Source organism: Pteropus vampyrus, unplaced genomic scaffold, assembly GCF_000151845.1.
Source record: "Pteropus vampyrus isolate Shadow unplaced genomic scaffold, Pvam_2.0 Scaffold165, whole genome shotgun sequence".
NCBI lineage: Eukaryota > Metazoa > Chordata > Mammalia > Chiroptera > Pteropodidae > Pteropus > Pteropus vampyrus.
In genome coordinates this window covers 1,723,804-1,742,132 of record NW_011888946.1, presented here as the reverse complement: position 1 = coordinate 1,742,132, position 18,329 = coordinate 1,723,804, and the positions used below count along the sequence as shown (strand labels likewise).

The 18,329-nt window shown below is 41.0% G+C and overlaps 1 protein-coding gene across 1 annotated transcript in view; it reads right to left on the bottom strand.

Moving 5' to 3' along the window:
• The window catches only part of ARID5B (AT-rich interaction domain 5B), a 174,902-nt gene extending 158,048 nt beyond the window's left edge, over window positions 1–16,854 (bottom strand). The window contains exons 1-2 of the mRNA XM_011370225.2: window positions 16,382–16,854; window positions 15,680–15,934 (exon numbers count right to left, since the gene is read on the bottom strand). Coding sequence (XP_011368527.1) covers window positions 15,680–15,934; window positions 16,382–16,402 — 276 coding nt within the window. The 5' untranslated portion in view covers window positions 16,403–16,854. The remainder of the gene's footprint in view (window positions 1–15,679; window positions 15,935–16,381) is intronic.
• Between the last annotated feature and the right edge of the window lie 1,475 nt (window positions 16,855–18,329).

Below are 18,329 nucleotides of genomic sequence, written 5' to 3'. Positions count from 1 at the left end.
AAGGCCGCCTGCTCCCTGACATATGCACAAGGTTGAAGGGCAGCTTGGAGATGCTCACCTCTCCTAGATACCCTTGTAAGAAACACAAGGATATATGGCAACCTGATTTAATGGCTCTCCTCAACCTCTGTGCATGAAACACACCCATTTTCTTATGCATCAGAGAGCCCATTTAATTATACCTGTCCCAGGCTCCTCTTTCCCCTTCTCTCTGCAGACTCATCACCACACCAGACACAACACTCTTTCCACAAAACTCTCCCAGTTCACCGATAAAGACATTAGGTTTAAAAAAGACTCAATAAGGCTTGTTGACATGCTCTAACACTGACAAATATTTAAAAGATTAAAGCAATCTGCTGGCTACTATGTATGCAATTTATAATTACATGCCCAGAAGAGTTGAGGGTGTTTGGAAGGAACCTCTCAAGGAGAATGCATAATAACAAAAAGAGGGAAAAAGAACAAGACAAGGTAAGAAGAATACCTTTCAATCCTTATTGGACTAGCTTTATACTAAAGCAATTGGTTCCGTTGCTGATGGTTAGAAGGCGACCTCTAAGATGGCCCCCAATGGTCCCCACCTCCTTGTATTCATGCTGTGTAATCCCTTCTCCTTGAGTGTGGGCTGGACATAATGTCTCACTTCTAACAAACAGAACTAGGTAAAAGTGAAGAAATGTCACTTCTGAGATTAGATAATAAGAGGACTGTGGCTTCTGCTACTCTCTCATGTTCTGAGGAAAGTCAGCTGCCACGTCGAGCTTGCCCATGGAGAAGCCCAGGTGACACGGCAAGAGACTGAGGGAGGCCTAGGCCAACTGCCAGCGAGGAATGAGGCCCTCAGTCCAACAGCCTGCGAGGACCTGTGGCCTGACAATAGGCAAGTGAGTCTGCCTGGAAGTAAATTCTCCCCGACAGAGCTTCGAGACCTAGAGCCAGAGGCACCAGCTAAGCCTTACCCAGACTCTTGACCTGCATAAACTGTAAATAATAAATGTTGTTTTAAGACATGAAAATTAGGGTAATTTTTTATGTGACTATAGATAACCAATACACCAATCTTTAACATGGGATGTATTTACACATTTTCATATGACAATCAAATAAAGTCTATGAAACAAGGTGCTAAATACCATAGTTTCAATTATGCCTGGAAATTAGATTAACTTTTGCTAAGAGGTTGACAGGCCAATGAAAAAATGCTGTATCCAACTGTCTAAATCCTGAAACAAATGCCTATATAAGAGAGCTTTTCTTTTGGGAGGGTAGCCACAGAAATTTCTAGGAATACTATTTAATAAAATGAACATACCTTTTGGAATGGAAGAGGCAAAGTAAAATATAATGTAATGTAAAGTAAAATATAATGTAAAATATAATATAAAGTAAGGCTAACTTTATCTTTTATCTCTTCTAAGCAACTAGAGGGAGAGGGACTAATCTTATTTATCTTTTTAATTACCCCATAGTACCCTGCATATTCTAATAAGTATTGGTTGAATTGAACTGAGTCAAAGTTCACAGTCAAAAGTCCTATACTTAGAAATAGAAATGTTATGTTTTTCAAGAGCAATATCATATTATGTCCTTAGCTACCACAGAAGAATTCCAAGCCTCATCTCTCTTTTCCTTCTCCTACTTTTCGAGATTCATCTTTTAAAAACCCTTGGCACAGCTGACAGAACTCTGTTGCCTATAAGTGCAATCTGCAGGTTCTGTTGACACGCAATCCTCCAGTCCTCATGGCCAAGATCCAGGTAAGGGTTCTCTTTGCTCAAAAATCAGGGGAAGGAGGGCAGAAAATAGCCTTTAAAAAATTAAGGCCAAAATGAAAGAAAATGAGGCAAGTGAAATATCTCAATATTCTGACGTGCTGAGAATGTTTTCACTCCATTGCTTAGAGAGGTCATTTAAGGAATTCTGGGGGTCAAGAGTGATCTGAACACCTGCTTGGCTATCTATTGAATTACTGATCTAGTAACATCAAATATGTGGAGTGAGAAACAGGGCCTATACTGTAAAGAAAAAAAAAAACAGAGCCTGTTGATAATTTCAAAAGACACTATCATTTATGTAATTCATACAATTTGCGATAGGAAAAAAATCTTAAGCCTTTTTACTAGAATCTTCTTTTTGCCTGCCCAGATAGTGGGGGATGCACATTTTACAACCCAATGCATTGTTGCTGAACACACATTCAGTCCCCAGGAGCACAAAACACAATTAGACTATTATGGAGAATATTCACAAGAAACAGAATGGAACAGATTATTTCACTTAAGACATACAGAATTCAATTATTTTCTGCATTTATAACCCATGTACACTAGAATTTGGAATAATTTGGTGAAGAGCGTGAGTACTACGGCAGTGTTTTCATCTGAATCCTAGTAATCTGATATACACTGTGGGATTAACCCAAAGCAAAAGGATTTAATGGCCCAGCAGGCAATCTATTTTGAGATCCTCCTTCTAAGATCCCTCAGCCATTTTGGCTGGAACCCTTTCCCTTTACATCCTTTGGCTGATGCTTTCCACTTTGTAAAAGAACCTGGTGTTTCACATCTTAAAGGAGCTGGTCTGGAGTACACTCTCTGCCATTACTACCAAAAGAAGAAGAGGAGCAGAAGACGATGACAAAGGGGTGAAACAAATTAGGGGTGTTTTGAAGAATAGGTAATAGGAAAGGCATCTAAAAAATGACCGGGGGAATGAGAGTGTTTAAAATAAGTTCAATATTGCGCACATGCAGCGGATCAACACCAGGTTTCCTGGAGGTTGCATCGTGAATGGGGAGGAACCTGGAAAGCACCAGACTGAACTATCTTTGGCATATGGAGATCAAACATCTGAAGTGCAGTTTTTGTCTCTCGGCTTTATCATTCCATCTCATTTTATTTTGTGGTGGCCAACAGAAGAGATGCCCCCTAAAGTCCTTTAAGACCTAAGTAGAACAGAACAAAATGGGTTCGAGGGTATTCCTTTCACAGTCAAACGTGGATCGAAAACTCTGAACTTAAACACAAGTCTCTTGGAACAGATGGAGAACCAGTAAGCTTAACGCTATTTAAATTGAGAGTTTACTTAGTTATTGATTTTCAAACAATAATTAGTAGTCCAATGATTCAACAAATAAATTGCTTACTAAGGGACTATTAACAGCTGAGGACCATGACAGACTTCACTGGACAATAAAGTTAGGATTTGGTCCCTGACCACAAAGGACAGGGTCAATACTAGCAACAGGTAAAGGCCTGGGACAAGCCAGGCCATGGTTTGGTTCTCTATGCCCATATAAACCTCATTTGATATTCACAGCCCAGCAAGATTAACCTATTTCACAGATAAGGGAACTTAACTTCAGAGAGATTAAGTTGACCAAGATACATACAGCTATTAACTGGCAGAGTAAATATTCACGCTTGGATCTACCAAGCTTCAAGACTGAGAGTTTATATTCTAACTAGAAAGAGAAAAGGCCCATGTGAGAGTATTAATCAGCACTGCCTGTAGAGTCAAGTTCAATTTTCTAAACCTGATCTGCTAGACTCCCTGAGGTCTGGCCTCAGTCTCATATTTCACTAGATCTTATTCTCTTGCTGAATGCAGTCCATATCTAGGATTGTTACGTCCTTCCTTCCTATTTGCCTATGGCTTCTTCTGCCTAGGATTTCCCTCTCTCTCACCCTCATTCCTCAAAAATCTCCACCCATGAAAGTCCTAGTTATTTTTAAGAGCCAGCTCATTAGCTCCCTTCTGCAGGATACCTTCAGTATGGCTACAGGCCACCTTCCCACTCACACACATCTTTCTTTTCACATCTCACTCCTGGTACTTTCCCTGAAGCCTAACTTTGGGCCCCAGGAGAGAGCCCAGCTCTCCTTGCACATCCATTTCTGGCTAGTGAGAATGCTGAGGGCTTTGTCTATCTGGTTGCCTCAAGTCTTTTCTTTGCTACCCCTTTAGGACCAACAGGTACTTGTCTATTTATTTACAGAAACTGGGCCAAATATGAGAAAATTTTAAATTGTAGTAGTTCAAAGCTTTGCTCTAAGAGACTGCAAGGTGGCCACATCTAGACTGAAGACGAGTTTTGTTTGTCCCACCAAGTGTTTTTTAAAATTTAGATTGAACTGCCAACCACATTCACACGAAAATCTGGACCTCTGGCATGTCTCTGGAAAAAAAAAAAAAGAAAAAGAAAAAGGAAGATCTGGCAATAGTGGATGACATTCCCACCCGGCAATGTTCAACAGGACCTGAGGAGCAAGATGAGTCATGTGCTTCCCAGTTCCTCCAAAACATCATATTGTCTCCTAGACTCAGCTCACTTCACGTCCTCTTACCTGCCCGGTCCACTGGGATTTTACACATGTGCCTCTGCTCTTCCTTTCTCCTCTAGATCATCAGAAGACGCCACGGAGGAGGTGGCTTTTGAACAGAACCTTGAAATATGGATACAGCTTTTGTGCAGTTTTACTACACAGAGGAAAATATCAACTAATTTTACACTCATTTTCCTATACCACCCCCATGTCCCCTACTTGTCAGCAGGACAGGGCAACGTTTCTACCATCTGTATTTTAGAATCAAGACAGCTTGAGTTCCCATTCAGTCTTTGTTATTTACCTGATGAATGAATTTGGAGACCTGGACGAGTTACCTAACCTCTTAAATTGTCCTTTTGCAAAACAGAGACGACACTAGAACCTACCTCATAGTATTATTGTTGTGAGAAATAAATAAAAGATCAACATATGAAGCTGTCAGCATCTAGTTTTATTGTTACCTTTATTAATACCATTTTAAACCTGAGGGCCAGATAGTAAATACGTTAGGCTCTGTGTGTTATACAGTCTCTGTTGCAACCACTCATCTCTGCCACTATAGTGTGAAGTTGACCAGAGACAATTCGTAAACAAGTGAGCATGGTCGTGTGCCAATAAAACTTAATTTACAAAACAAGCAGCAGGCCAGATTTGGCCTACAGGCCTTGCTGACCTCTATTTTCAACCATCTCCACAGCTATACAATGTGAAACAATAGGTGCCTCCAGTGGGCATCAGAGGTCATCTCTAACCTGTTTACTGGATTCAACAAGATTATATGCTCAGCTCAGAAATCATGCTACAGGGAGACTGCTCTCATTTCTAGATCTTGCCAAGGGACCTCTTTCCCAATCTTCACCAGCATGTCTTTAGACATGGGTTCAAAGGTTACATCTTCCAAAATGCCTCCACAGACCTTCTCAACATGATTGGGCACCCCATCAGAGGTCCCTGTACTTTCCCTTCATCACATTGACTGCATCACAAAATTCACCCATTTATTTGTGATAGTTTAATTAATCACGTGTATACTCCCCACCCAAAGTTAAGCTCCACGAAGGCAGGATCTGCCTGGTTTCCCACTTCTGTCTCTCCAGGGCTGGCGCTGAACTGAGCCTGAGAATCCTTTCCTGCGAAATGTGCGAGAGGCACTGTGTGCCTGCTGTGGGGGTCATGGGATTCAAAGAGCCCTTTTAAACATTTTATTATACAAGTGCACAATATTATTACTGAGTTATCTGCCTATCAATCAACCGCCAATTTGACTGCAAGTTCCTAGAGAGCAAGATAGAAGCTTTCAAGAACCGGATGCTGAATACATACATAAAAGTCTAAAATATTCACCTGAGGGTGCTGGGTTCTAGTTCTACTTATCACTCACTAGCTCTGAGCATGTGCCCAAGATTTTTCTGGGCCTTAGTCTCTGCACATCTATTAAATAAAGGAGGCTGGACTAGATCTCTTCCAACTCACCGATCTTGTATATCCTGTGAGTCTATTGAAATGTCCACGGCAAATTAGATACAAGCATTTTTCTGAGATGACCGTGGCACATCTTCTTGATCATCTTTATCAATGCTAAGAAATCTCTGGTGGTCACATCTAAAAGCAAATGTGCCTATGCAGAGCCAGAGGGACCAACTGTATCTATGTTTATAACAACTTTCTAGCCAGGAGGTCCCCGAGAACCTTATCAACAACCTTCTCTGAGTCTAACCTCTTCAGTGCATGTCAGCGGACTTCATTCTACAATGCAAATTTCCAATCAGAACAAAGCCATCCTAAGTTGGGTAGTCAGAGAAAAAAAACAACCAAACCTAGGCCTGTCACTGAGGAAGCCTGAGGATGAGATAATGAGCGAGAAAATTTTTATTCTCCGGTATAATATATAGCTAGTTTACTTTTCTCCAATGGTATCAGGTGAGTTCAAACTAGACGATGGCAAGCAAAACTTGGACCAAAGGGAAACCAGTATTCTATCAAAATGATTTCCATCTCCGATGTTCCATTGGAAGCTTGGGGCTGGACTAGTGACAAGTAACTGGATGGTAACTTCGCCTGTTATCTCTGTAGCATGCAAAGCTTCCCTAGCAGAGGTTAAAACACACACACGCGCACACACACACACACACGCACACACACACACGCACACACACACATCTACATATCTGCATACACACACACACACACTTTAATATGTATATATGTACATATTTTTAAAACATATTCCTCCCTTAAGAAGAATACCCGGAATTAGCAAGTTTAAATTATTCGCACTTAGTTCTTTGTCTCCAGTTACACTGTGTTCTTTTGTGCTGGTAAAACAACATGAGCTTTAATTAGCAAATATCTGTAAATAATTTACTTGCTTTTCAAATACAACAGAACAATGGGGTCAATTTTCACATACATTTACCCAGCATGCATCCTGGGTCTTAAACCAGACTCTCCCATTGTTCAATAACTATATCAAGCTGTCCAACTCTTGCTGCCCTTTTTGGTGGAGTGGAGGGTGGGGGTTGGGGCTAGAAACTCAAGTTTTAGTAGCGACATCCCATTTTGCAAGATTCCTGAAGACAAGCTAAAACAAATTCTTATGATCTCTAACCCTGGAACCTTCTGCAAGGAACATGGAAGTGTGCCAAGGGCAAAGGGCACTGGAGTAATGGCTGCAGGATGCAGGAGCTCTGTGCCCACCCTCCCACCCCTATTCCAGACAGTGTGAGCCCAAAAACACAAGGCATAATATATGGGGCCTATGAATCATAGAACCTCATCTAGGCTTTGCAGGGTTAAAACTGGGTGCTGTGCATGCAGTGCAAAGAAAGATGTTAAATCTAATGAGAATGACTGCTCCAGGACTGGAGGCACTATTATTTTGAATAAGATTGAAAAGGCCAGAAAAAGCAATTCAAAAACATTTCAATTATGTATTTCCCAGAACTACATCTTTGAGCAACTAATGCAAATGTTACCACCACAATAAAACTTCTTTCCACATAAAAGCATATAAAACAGGTTGAATAGCATATACGTTATATATCATATGCATATTTTTGACTATTAATAAAAAATTCAAAATCTATGTATGCTTTACTCTCCTAAGCAATACAGTAATTATGATTAAGGGACAGGCAGCACAAAAAGAGCCAATTTATCTTACTCGTGCTCAGGAATACTATTGTGTAACTAAGCAACTAAAGACAAAATATGGTCTAATTAATTCACTCCTATGCTTATTTAAAAGACACAATTAGAACATTTTTATTTTCCAGCCTGCACAGTAGTTCAACATGCTTGAGGGTGTAGAAAGCAAAGCCTATTATTCTCAAAGACAAGAGTTTAATGTTTAGTGCCACTGATCAGGCTTGGAACTCCACTATAGGGAGGTGGAAGGTGGGGGGGGGGGGGGGGCTGTGTTTCTCAGCCCGGGTGTGCTTGGAGTCATGAGAAAGAAAAGGTAGGGGGAAGAATGTTTCTGGGGCCACTAGACTGACTAGCAACACGTGGCCTCTCCCCCGTTTTTCTCACTGTGGCACAAGGATGGAGACGGGACTATAAACTTGATGATCACATGCCACTGAGCATCTATTTATACAGCCATAAAGATTCTACAGAAAATTCATGTAATTAAACTACCCGTCCTAGTCTGCATGATAAATGTCAAATATTCATCTTTAACGCTAACGGTGCATCTGATTTTAAAAGCAGAATTAATTTATGCACGTATGTGCTGGAGACTGATGCCATTAGCATGATTTTAAAGAACCGTTTCAATAGTAATCATTATCTGTATGTTTGAAATGTGTTGTCAATATGGACATTCACAGTCCAGGATGTGAGCCACGCTCTCTGAAGGCTACGACCCAGGTTCTAACCTCCAGCAAGATGGAAAAGATCACAGTGTGGTTGCAAAAAGCCATCCTTGTGTAAGGGTACAGCAGCGGATTTTTCAAGAAATGCAGGAATCCATGACCACATTTGTGAGAGGTGAACGAATCCTTAAACCAACAATCGATCAATTTGTTTTAAATTTCTTTAAAAGCCAAGCCAACGGGTAATCACTAGCTAAAATATTACTCTGAGTAGAAGATGGCAAATATCCAAATACCCTGGCTATAAAAAAATGACAAGCAAATGCATTTGATTCAAGCAATTATATTCTGAATATTGGTTAAAACTAGACTTTGATAAATGAGCTTGAGTCATGTATCACTAGATGCCACTATGAACAATGGTATGCTTTATTAATAATTAATAACAAAGTATTTACATGTATGGACTCATGTACTTCATAAAAATAACATTTCCTTAGTATGTGCCTGACATTATAAATGTCGAGAGGTTTTAATTGCTTACAATTTTGACTCGCTCTGAAACATGTGGCCTAGTTTAAGACTATCAGTCTGAAGAACTTGCTGGCTCCCAGGAACTGTCAACTAACACTCAGGTGAGAAGTGACTCTTTTTCTCTGAAGTCTAGTCTTTTCACAGACTGCCATCCCAAAGACTTGCCTTTTTATGGGCTTTTGGTTAAGGCTTGGAAAAAGGGGAAAAGGTTGTTGGTTTTGACTTAATCTTTGGTTCCCAATTTTTCCTTAATTTTTTTGTTTTCTTCTTAAAAAAACCCTTTCCCCTTTTTTTTTTTTTCACATCCTATGGCACAAAATGATGATGGATTTTAGAAGAGAAAGAAAGAGTGTGAGGTGGAGTGCTGAAGCTGGCCCACACATGAGCTACTGATCATAGGCCCTCTGCCAGAAAGAAATTGGGCCAAACTTAAAGAAAGCAGGCTGTGAGAAAGAAGGCATTTTGATTATGTCATTCAGTCATTCAAGAAATACTTAGTGAGTAGCACTGAGTACTGTGTGGGAACCCAGAGGTGAATAAGACACAACCCTCTGCTCTTGATAACAGTACTATAGTGGAAAGAAGTGAGAGATGGTGACAGGCAAAGGTAAATAACACAAACAACCATTACATAAGGCACAATGTGCAAAGTACATGGGAGGTTAAAACTACTGGGCTGTAAGCTTCCCGAGGGCATGGATTCTTGTCTGTCTCCTTCACTGCTGTATCCCTAGGACCTAGAATAGGCTCTGGCACAAAGTAGGTGCTCTATCAATATGCATTGAATGAATGAGACTTCAAAGATGAGGACAGTACTTTCTAGTTTCCAGAAAGATCATGTAAGTTTACAAATAAATAGTGACCTTAGCTTAACTAGGAAACAGTCTGACGGCTTTCTGAGACCAATGTCTGTCTATGAGGATAGACTATGAGCTTTTTGAGGACTGGGGTTATTCTCCATTATGTGTATCCCATTGTCTAGAACACAGTAGGTCTTCAATCAACACCTGAGGAGTTGAATAAATTCTTTTTTACAAAAACGTGCAGAGAGTGAGCCTTATATGAACACATATTGCATTTACTGTCAGCACAACTCACTGACGTGTTACATAGCATCTTATATTGTTTTTGCATTTTTAAAAACATGTGTTAGTCTCATCTCTCTATCACGATTGATAAGCTTCATGAGAAAAAGGGCCACACCATGAGCTGTTTTGCATCCATCTGTTTCTAGCAGAGGACTGAGCACATGGTTGTTAGCACTCAACAAGTAGTTTTTTATTAACTCAAGATAGATGATACCAACATTGGCTGAGTTAATATCTTGACCACACAAAATATAACTTAATACATATTCTGATTCTCAAATTTTAACATCTTAGACTCAACGTTGAAATACAGTTTTATATATGTAAATGTTTCTGACATAGTAATGTTAAATTATTTCTTCAATTACGAGATCTTGCTCCAAACTCAAGTAAGAAAGGGAAAAAGGTACACAATCACATTCCTTATTTGGATAAACCCCATACGTCAGCAAACTTTTTCTGTAAAGGGTCAAAGAGTAAATATTTCCCACTGTGTGGGCCATATGGTTACTGTCACAACTACTCAACTCTGCCTTTGTAGTCTGAGAGCAGCTATAAACAATACATAAACAAATGAATCTGACTATGTTCCAATAAAACTTTATTTACAAAAACAGAGAGTGGGCCAGATTTGACCCTCAGGTCATAGTCTGCTAATGCTTGTCACTCTCCAATAAATTCTCTCCATATAATTCATTAGTTCTCACCCCAGTTCTAAAGGGCCTGCCAAACAGAGTAAAGATGGATATTCCTTCTCTTAGCTTAAGATTCCTACTAAAAATAAAAACTATAATAACTACATCCATAATTTGCTGAACTCTTCTGTATAAGTACTATGCTAGTTGCCAGACCCTGTTCATTACTATTCCTAATTCTCTCAGCGAAGCAGAGATCATTAAGTTCATTTTACAGATGAAGAAACTAAGGTTCAAAAAACAACTCATGGATACAGACCAGAGACTGAGCGGCCAGCCACAGATGCAGCAAAGCCAGTCCACCACCTCCTAGATTTCGTAATGTGTCTGCCTAACCCCAGATGTGATATGATCAGGCAATCTTTTAAAAAATCCGGCCATTCCAGTTGATAGTATACTTCAATACTAAAATGTAAATCCTGAAGGGAGCCTTTTATTTTGGTGACACAGATAAATCCACCATATGCATGAAAGCCAGCCTGATTTGGGGGGTCCTATACTGGCTATGCGTTCTAGCAAACTAGCAAACTAATCTGGATGCCACCTTCTCATAGAGAAAAGCTTTCTTTAGGAGAGTTGATAGTAGTGATTTCAAACATCAGTGAGAACCATAATACTAATATTAATGATAATAATAATGAGTCAACCATTATTGAAGATTCTACTATGTGCCAACTTTCTTTGTAAGCACTTTACATGTATTAACTCATTTAATCCTTAAAATAATCCTAGGAAGTAGGTACTATATATCCATTTTACAGATGAGAAAACTAAGGCACAGAAAGTTTTAAACTTGCCTAAGATCACATATCTAGAGCAAGCTCATTTAAAATGTTTAAATTGCAGAATCCTGAACCCCAGTTCCAGAGATTTTAATTGAGTTAATTTCAGTAGAGTATCCAGAATAGGCATTTTTAACTATTTTTAACCAGTGGTGAGGCTGATGATAGTCAAGCGACTTTTAGAAATCCTGCCTGCATGCTAGAATCTGTAATGCCCAGCTGTGCTTGATCTTGACCCCCTGACATCATTAGTTTACTCATCTACACCCACAGTTGCAGGTGACCAGCAAACCTTGTAGAATCCAGCCCATGGCCTGTCAGGCTGAAATCCATGCTTGCACAGTCACCTATTTTAAGAGGGTATATTGCCAATAGATTAAGCACTTGGCAGTTTGAAAATGAATGTAATCAGAAGTTACCCAGTAACAGAACCAATTACCCGCCTACTTTGCCATTTTCCTCCTGTGAAGAACTAGTGGCTGAATGTGGCAATTGTGGGTAATTACTGAAGACACTTAACTCCTTGCATATGGCCCGGCTATTCACTTTCATGATAATTTAAAACAGTATTGTGAGTAGGCACAGGAACCTCCACACAGACATAAAAGTTATTATGTTTACTGTTCATAAATTAAGAATATTTAGAATAAAGGCCACCATAATCGTAACTCCTTTCTATTTATTTAAAGACTTCACAGTTTATGAAGTACTTTTGCCCATACAATGCCTCTTCATATTCACAACAACCCACAATCAGCCTTATTATTGTTCCCATTTTGCTGCTGAAGAAACTGAGGCTCAGAGTATTTATGACTGTTCAAGGTCAAATACATAATAATTGCAAGATCAAGATGTGACTTTCTGTTATGATTTTCTCAACACCAGTTGCCAGCACTGGAAGTAAGTGAAGGCAACAGTGTATATAAGCATGCGAATCATTATTATAATTATTAAAACTAATAATGAATTATTGATTATTAATAATGTTATTAAAATGTAACTGTTATTGTTATACACCACTGGCTAGAATTAGCTGAACTTTATAGAATAAGAATGGTTCTGCTACTTAAATACCTAGTAGCAAAGTTGATTAACTAGTCATAGTTCTAAAATGCACAAGGAACTGCTCACATTAGTACATACTTCTAGAATATGATGTGATGTATTCAAGCTCTAGTTTCAAGGGTAGGTTTCTGTGGAAAAATAAACCAACCCCAAAGCTTAAGAAGGCCGAGGTTCTAGCCTGGTGACCTTTGACAGACCATATTAACCTCTGAAAACTTCTGCCTCTATCTGTAAAATGGGCATACAAGGCCCTGCCTTAACCAGCATAACACAATTATTGCAAAGGTCAATAAGAAAATATTCCCCAAAAAAGCCATTTGCAGATCATAGCAAACCACACAGGGATGCTATTTCTAATCTCACACAATGATAATTTTCCTGCTTTTAGAACTGACGTCTTTACATTTCAAGAAATCATAAAAAAAGACAGACTGGTTCTCTTAAACCAAAAAAGCATACTGAATCCTGGCTGTCCTTTTGAAATGGATGCTGATGTCAGCTCAATCAAGAAATTATTAACCTCCATTCGGTTACTTAAAATAAACTGTACTGGCTGGTTCAATGTGCTGAACATTTTCTCCAAGTAACAGTGCACATCACCAAAAAACCTTTCTCTTTCGGTTACACACTGCAAATGGCAAATACATCATTCAAAACTATTTAAAATCGATAATAAAAATCATTTCACTGTATAAACAAGGTAATGGAGTAAGTGAAAACAAAGCAGATTTCTTAATGAGAGGGCCCTGTTGCCCCCTCTAGGTGCCAGCAGTAAGTGCTGGTTTCTGTAGGATCTCCTCCAGAGGAGACTGCTGCTGCTATTCTGCTAATGAATGACTAACTTAGGCCAGGGGGAAAATGACATCACCAGGGAAGAAAACCGATCTGCATTGGGAAACTTTCTACCTGCTTTACATTTGTCATAATTATTTTGCACAATACAGCCTTCATTTGCATAATTTTGAGGTGTGTCATTATCTCAATTGAAAATTGTTTTAATATGGCTGAATAATTCACAATGACATCAGCCAAAGTCCTAATGAAATATACAAGTATAATCATACAGCTAATTACCAGCCGTGTTAGCATTAAAAAACAAATCATGCATAATATTAAACGATGTATATGCAGCTGAGGATTATAAATAGAGCCATCTCCCTCCCCAAATCCCCTAGAGTTTACTTTTAAATGGCAAGATTAATTTTTCTCAGGTATGGCTCATATAGTGGTGGCAAAATGCACAGATCATTACAATGGTTCGCTTTCATTTCCCCATAATGAACATTTTTTTAAAATCGTTTATTTAAAAATATATCACTATCAACAGTTCTAACAGATTCAACCTTCAGCTACTATTGGCTTTTATTCTAAATCAGAATTCACTGTTTAATTACACCAACAGAAATTAAAACTGGACCAAGTGGGGTTAATTCGGTGTCTTTAAAAATATTCCCATTTCATTCAAAAATTAAAAAAGAGAGTGACCACGAAATATCCCATAAAACACTGAATAATTTCCTTCTGGGTTTAGTCAGAAGTCTATTAGGCATCAGCTCTTTTCTGGATATTTAATCCTTCCCTTTTCCAGATCACAGGCCATGTTGAAGTAATAAATTTGAAAAGCAAATAATAAGAAATCGAGAGGGGGAGGAGGAGGAAGACAGCTGCGCAGGAAAGTTGGGTCGGGGGAGGGGGCCGAGCGAGACCTTGGGAGGGGGAGAGAGCTCAACCTGTTGGTAGGTTGCAGGATTTTTCACAGTATTTCCAAACAACACCTTTGTAAAATTGCAGGCAGACGTCGGGAAATGTGAACATTTAAAACCCAAAGCTGGCGAGGGAGGACGGAGCGGGTAAGAGGCGGGAGGGTGTACGTTCGGGAAGGGGGCGGGGCTTATTTCCGAAGAGGCAGATCCGAGCGCGAACGTTTTGACGAACTCCTGTAATTAACCTGCAAAGACCACTGACGGGTAATTCGATCCCGGGGAGAGGGAGTGAACTGACGATGCCAAAAGTACAATCAACTCCATCAGACCAAGGAATTCTGGAAAGACTGCCAGGCAGCTCCAAGCTCCGGGATGAGTTAAACGGGGAATCATTCATTTAACAAAAAGATCCTTACACCTACCTCGAAAGCTCGAGAGCCTGGTACAGAGCTAGCTGCCCTCAAAAGTCTCAGTTTGATTACCCTGCTCTCGCTTGGGCCACACAAAGCCTTGCCAGGCGGCGGTGCGCCCTCCCTCCCCGCGGCGCCGTGGGCACTGCCTCCCCAAAATAGTTCCTCTGGTAGGTACCCCGGCTCTGAGGTCGGTGAGCTGACAAGGGGAGCCGGCAGAACTGCGGTCACACAGAAATGACAGAGTCGAAGGGACGCGGCCGCCGCGGCGCCCGGTGACAGCGGGCTCACCTCGGGCGTCTTCGCGGGAGCGCGACGAGCGCCCCCGCGGCCGCCCAGAAACGTGCCGGGAAGGCTCGGTCCCTCCCCACCCTCCCCGCGAGCGCTGTCTGGGCATGGAGGACGCCGGACCTGTAGGGCCAGTGGGCGAGCACACACCCCTCTGCCCTTCCCTTCCCGGTCCCCGTCCCACACAACCCCAAAGATCGCGCTGGAAGACGTTCACTTGGCGTGGAGTAATTGAAAACTAGAACATCAAATGGCTTGTCCGAGGGGGAGGGGGTGGGGGCGAGAGATAGTTGTTAATGCTTAACGTGTTTGTGCCGGTTACACGACCGCTTTGAAATCCGCCCGGGCAGATCTGCAAGTTATTTGAATGTATTATTCCAGTACCTGTCATTTATCACTTTATTCAACACGTCTTTGCCAACTCAATAGCTTTTGATCTCACTCTGCCTCCATTTCGTAATTTCCGCCCTCTTAAACATATCAAATACTTACTTAAAAAAAAAATTTTTTTTTTAAAAACCACGTGAACAATATCGAAACCCACCGAAAGAAATCCACCCAGCCCCGACTGATCCAGACGCGAAGGTAAATTTTCAAAAGGCAAAAAAATATAAAAAAGCATGTGATGTTCAAGTGGCAGGAAAGCGATCACACACACACACACATGCACACACACACACACACACACACACACACACATACACACACACCCTTGAACAAAACCCTTCTCGAACAAGTTATTTGATCTTGACTAAAATCAGCAGTTGGATCCTCTTTGTAAAGCTGACAGCCAAACTCTGACAATGGCAAAATACTCGAGCCCCAGCTAGTGGCGCTACCCCTTTAAAAAAGGAGTCGATCCTGCTCGCCTGCAGAAGTGAATACAGTATTTTCAAGCTTGCCCTGTAATAAGCATTACTAGGGAAAAAATCATAAAGAAAGAAGAGAGGGAGATATAAGTTTACCACCTCGCCATGGTCGCTATTTCTGCCCTGGGGAGTGTCTTCTGGGAGGAAATAAAGTTTAGAGCTGGATAAAAGTTGCCGGCTGGTCCTCTCTTCCCACAACAGCTGGAGCTCCGCTATGCAAATCGGATCCTTTGGCGTACATCTTACAAAGAAAAAGTCGCCAAGGGACAAAATTCTTGGTTTGCCTTCAAGGTGGAATTGAAAAGCCTTGTAGAAAATGTAAGGTCCGTGCAAGCCACACGGTGAGCCGACCCACTGCAGGGGGAAAAAAAAAGCACCAAATAAATAATGTAGCCATCAGAGCACAAACATCTATTCCCAGACACATTTACACACAGACATCCACACTCTTAATACAGAAGAGCCAACAGATATAAAGCTGGGTGGAAAAATAATAGAGCCCCAAATTTTCTGTCTCCCTTAAAAAAAAAAAAAAAACTCCGGGCCCCCCCCCCCCCCCCCCCCCGCCGCAACCGCCACTTCTCCCTACCTCTCCTTCTGGGGCGGTAAAATTACATTATGTATGTATGATCAGTGCAGGGATTTTTTTAAACAATAAAAATGATTTGGGGAGATGTAGAGGGTAAAAGTTTGGTGAAAAGTTTGTGGGGGGTGTGGGTGGGTGCAGAGGTGTGGGTGAGCTGGGGGGTTGGGGGGTGCCGGGGGGTGCCGGGATCGGAGGAGCGGAGGAGAGCGAAATACCTGGAGTGAGTTGGGCTCCATCTCGACGTTCTGAATTGATTGAACTCAACATTCTCTCCAAACTTGTTGGCTTGAATGGATTGCATCAGGTCCTGGCAGGGAAAAACATTCTCTGTCTTCAGCCGGCGTAATGTCTCAATATAAAACTGAGTTCTTGCCTTCCCTTCGGCATCAAAATGATTGAAAATATGTCCTAATATTTCTCTGACGACTCAATTTTCAGCTCCTGTCAAAACTGTGTAGGTTTGTATCCAAATGTGGGTTGATCAAATTCATAACCGGGAGAAAGGCTCCGTCCGTTCTCGGCGGGAAGCGAATGGATCAAGGCAAAAAACATATAGGAAGGTTTGTAAAAATAAAATCCACCTTAAAACTGTGTGAAGATGAGCTCTCTCTCTTCCCAATCTCCATTGTCTAGGGGAGTCGTCTGATGAGATTTTTGGAGGAGACCAAAGCCGGCGAGCTCCGCTGTGCATCTGACAGGACCTGCTTGTATATGTCTAATATAAAGAACATTTCCTGCAGAGATTCCGGGGCGCTGCTCCTCTTTCTAATGCTCCTTAGCAGATTTGCTGTTATTAGACATGTAGATTTGTTTGATAGTTAAATTACCCTTCCTCACTGCCATGTTTTCGAGAACTAATCTGTTAAATTATCTTTTGATGCCTATTTACATGGAAGGGAAAAGTGGGTTATCGATTATATAAACATATAAATATTAATGCATTTGTTCGCCTCGCAAAAAAATACTCAGCAAATAAATAAATAAATAAATAAAATAACAGAAAGACAAGTGAGCAGTGCACACACATCTTGGGATTTTGCAAACAATATTGAACGGACAGCGACTGCATTTAGGGACTGGAACAATAAACGATGCATGATAAATCAATAAATGCGAACAGCGAGTCTGCTCGGAATATGAATTCAGGCTCCCGGTTCTGCGTGTGCATTCTTTAATTTTGAAGTATATACACTAGTACGTGTTTACAATGCTGATGGACGCCAAGGGCGCTCTCAAATGATAATGTGTTTATATAACCCAGCGCTACAGGAATAATATACCGACTCCTACCCCACCCCCATGCCCCCCCCCGGCCAAAAAAAGGGAGGGGAGCTTCCTCAATAATAGTTTGAAACCGAAAAAATCCATTTTGCAAACTAGTTAAATACAACCAGAAATTAAGCTGTTGAAAACCGGGGGCATGAACCGTAAGACAATAAAGGCTTTAAATGTGTATATTTATTGTTCTGGAGCCCTGGAGCATTGCGAGGTTTGCATGCACGGCTATTATGCAAACACAGAGAAACTTAAGAGCGACAGAACAAGGAACAGGCAGAGACTGCAAAGCCCTCGCTCGCTCCGACCCAGCTGCCGGTCCTCCGCCAGGCTGGATTGCATTTTCGCAGTGTTGATGTAAAATGGTGTACTCGCTTCCCCCACGCTCCCCCACCCCCCTTCCCGCTCTCCTCCTACTCTTTCCAGCACCCCCACTCCGATGATTTTATGATATTGGCACCAATCTTTCCAAAGTGGGTCTGGCATGCTAAAAAAGTAAACATGTACTATATGGGGAATAAGGTCTGTATAGTATGACAGTTGAAACTTGATCTGTGATAAAATTACAGGATGTTGAAATTACTAGTAAGCTATTTTTAACGCTTTCGCAACGTTTCACCTCTAGTCACAGCATCTAGTTGAAACAGGATTACTTTAATGAAAATTATATTCACATGGCTGAAGTTAATACACCCGGCAGAGCCCAAATGCCTCATATTCAGTGACTTGAGGTGGAAAGACCCTCTGTGTGTATTTTTATGCCTTTTCATAACGTCTGCGTCCGCCGCAGTAAGAATTAGGGCACTTAACATTATCTAAACCACATTTTTGATTCAGAACATGGGGAAGTAATAAAAGGCAAGATCTATCTCGGTTCTATACACACAG